General features: G+C 36.7%; 2 protein-coding genes across 2 annotated transcripts; both read right to left on the reverse strand.

Annotated features, from left to right (window-relative positions):
* Positions 1-1,849: 1,849 nt before the first annotated feature.
* Positions 1,850-2,042, reverse strand: SARC_13732 (50S ribosomal protein L35; the record flags this gene model as incomplete). Its single annotated transcript, XM_014292138.1, has 1 exon — positions 1,850-2,042. A coding segment is annotated over one exon (193 nt), but the record flags the coding sequence as incomplete, so codon positions are not given.
* A 130-nt stretch (positions 2,043-2,172) lies between these two features.
* SARC_13733 (hypothetical protein) lies at positions 2,173-2,547 on the reverse strand (the record flags this gene model as incomplete). Its single annotated transcript, XM_014292139.1, has 1 exon — positions 2,173-2,547. A coding segment is annotated over one exon (375 nt), but the record flags the coding sequence as incomplete, so codon positions are not given.
* Positions 2,548-3,179: the final 632 nt, after the last annotated feature.

Consider the following 3,179-nt stretch of genomic DNA (forward strand, 5'->3'; position numbering starts at 1 on the left):
ATATGTTCTTGTTGTGACTATTGCTATTATATGTTCTTGTTGTGACTATTGCTATTTAATGATCTTGTTGGTACTATTGCTATTGTAAGTTCTTGTTGTGGCTATTGCTATTAAATGTGCCTAATGTAGCTATTCATATAATATGTTCTTGTTGTGGCTATTGCTATTATAAGTTCTTGATTTAGCTATTGATATCATATATTCTTGTTGCAGCCATACCTATTGTTATTATATATTTTTGTTGTAGCTATTGCTACTAGAAGTTCTTGTTGTAGCTATTGCCATTATATGTTCTTGTTGTAGCTATTGCTATTATATGTTCTTGATATAGCTATTGATATTATATATTCTTGTTACAGCCATACCTATTGCTATTATATGTTCTCGTCGCAGCTATTGCCATTATATGTTCTTGTCGCAGCTATTTATGTTCATGTTGTAGCTATTGCTATTATATGTTCCTTGTGTAACTGTTGCTAATATATGTTCCTACTGTAGCAATTGCTATTATGTGTTCTTGTTGTAGCTATTGCCATTATATTTTCTTGTTCTAGCTATTGCTAATATATGTTCTTGTTCTAGCTATTGCTAGTATATGTTCATTATGTAGCTATTGCTAATAAATGTTCCTGTTGTAACTGTTGCTATTATATATTCCTGTTGTAGCTATTGCCATTGTATGTTATTGTTCTAGCTATTGCTATTATAAGTTCTTGTTGTGGCTATTGCTATTATATGGTCTAGTTGTGGCTATTGCTATTATATGATCTTGTTGTGGCTATTGCTATTATATGTTCTTGTTGTGGCTTTTGCTATTATATGGTCTAGTTGTGGCTATTGCTATTATATGATCTTGTTGTGGCTATTGCTATTTTAAGTTCTTGTTGTGGCTACTGCTATTAAATTATCTTGTTGTTACTATTGCTATTACAAGTTCTTGTTGTGGCTATTGCTATTATATGTTCTTGTTGTTGCTTTTGCTATTATATGGTCTAGTTGTGGCTATTGCTATTATATGATCTTGTTGTGGCTATTGCTATTTTAAGTTCTTGTTGTGGCTACTGCTATTATATGATCTTGTTGTGGCTATTGCTATTACAAGTTCTGGTTGTGGCTATTGCTATTATATGATCTTGTTGTGGCTATTACTATTATATGATCTAGTTGTGGCTATTGCTATTATTATGATCTTGTTGTGGCTATTGCTATTTTAAGTTCTTGTTGTGGCTACTGTTATTATATGATCTTGTTGTGGCTATTGCTATTATAAGTTGTTGTTGTGGCTATTGCTATTATATGTTCATGTTGTAGCTATTGCTATTATATGATCGTGATATAGCTATTGATATTATATATTCTTGTTGCAGCCATATTTATTGCTATTATATGTTCTTGTTTTAGCTATTGCTATTATATTTTCTTGTTGTAGCTATTGCTATTATATGATCTTGTTGTAGCCATTGCTATTATATGATCTTGTTGTAGCTATTGCTATTATATGATCTTGATGTAGCTATTGCTATTATATGATCTTGTTGTAGCTATTGCTATATGATCTTGATGTAGTCAGCTATTGCTATTATATGATCTTGATGTAGTCAGCTATTGCTATTATATGTTCTTGTTGTAGTCAGCTATTGCTTTTATATGTTCTTGTTGTAGTCAGCTATTGATATTATATGTTCTTGTTGTAGCTATTGCTATTGTATGTTCTTGTTGTTGCTATTGCAATTATGTGTTCTTAATATAGCCATTGATATTATATATTCGCGTCGTAGCCATAGCTATTGCTAATATACGTTTAATTACTAAACTATCCAGTGCGTATCGCAGCTACACCCAGCCTCGCTCACACATTGGGCAGGACCTTCTTGAGCATTCTGTTCTGTGTGTCCGTTGCGTACGATGTTTTGCGGCTGTGGCGTGTTTGTTCGCCCGTCATCTTCGTGTTCAGATGTGTTTTGCCTGAGGTCTTCCGCTTGAAGTTGCCGTTGCCCATGACCTTGAAGCGTTTGGACATTGCCTTGCTGGTTTTAGTCCCCCTGAGACGGATAAAATGTAGCGGGTCAATAGGAGTGCTGAGGTTGTAACTACAGTGGATGGTATGGGTGTGTGTGCTGGGGTTGTAACTACAGTGGCTGGTATGGGTGTATGTGCTGGGGTTGTACCTACAGTGGATGGTATGGGTGTATGTGCTGGGGTTGTACCTACAGTGGATGGTATGGGTGTATGTGCTGGGGTTGTACCTACAGTGGATGGTATGGGTATATATGCTGGGGTTGTAACTACAGTGGATGGTATGGGTATATGTGCTGGGGCTGTAACTACAGTGGATGGTATGGGTGTATGTGCTGGGGTTGTACCTACAGTGGATGGTATTGGTATATGTGCTGGGGTTGTAACTACAGTGGATGGTATGGGTGTATGTGCTGGGGTTGTAATTACAGTGGATGGTATGGGTGGATAGTCTATACGCCACTCATAGTGCGCCACCGCAGTGGTTGCCCTCCCCACAACGAGCCAGGATGGGTTTATACCACTGACCATGGAACGGAAAATTGGCTTTTGAAATAAAATCGGCTTTGAACTGGTATTTATGCAGCACACGAAATAAAAATTGGAATTAGTAGAACCACAGAAGCCCATCGGGAAACCGGCTGTGCGTGTGTGGTAGTTCATGCATACTCACTAAGTGACTAATCGCACACCAATGTACAACTGAGAAACTAAAACGCGTTTAAGGCAATGCGTCGTTTGTTCGGCCCATACGTGGTGAAGAGGCGTAGTGGCCAAAGCTACTCTAAGGTGCTTGGATATGAACCAGCGGATAACGCCATGCAGATATGCGTTGAACTTTATGAATAACATCTATGTAAACATCGGTATATTTGAGAGAGGCAGAGGGTTCTCTTCTATGAAAAAAATCCTGGTAAGCGAACAATACGCATATACGTCTTAGAATCGACGACATGCTATTCTGCAGCAAAGACATATCACAATCCGCAAACATGATAAACCATGTGGTCTAATTGTGTGCTAACAAACCATTTTGTAGTTGATTGAAAAGGCTTTCACGTACGCGTGTATACAGCACACATTCATATATAATGTATATATATATATATATACATATATATATATACATACATATACATATATAATATATATTATATATACAA

The sequence above is a fragment of the Sphaeroforma arctica genome, assembly GCF_001186125.1.
Source record: "Sphaeroforma arctica JP610 unplaced genomic scaffold supercont1.3658, whole genome shotgun sequence".
In the NCBI taxonomy this organism is placed as follows: domain Eukaryota; class Ichthyosporea; order Ichthyophonida; genus Sphaeroforma; species Sphaeroforma arctica.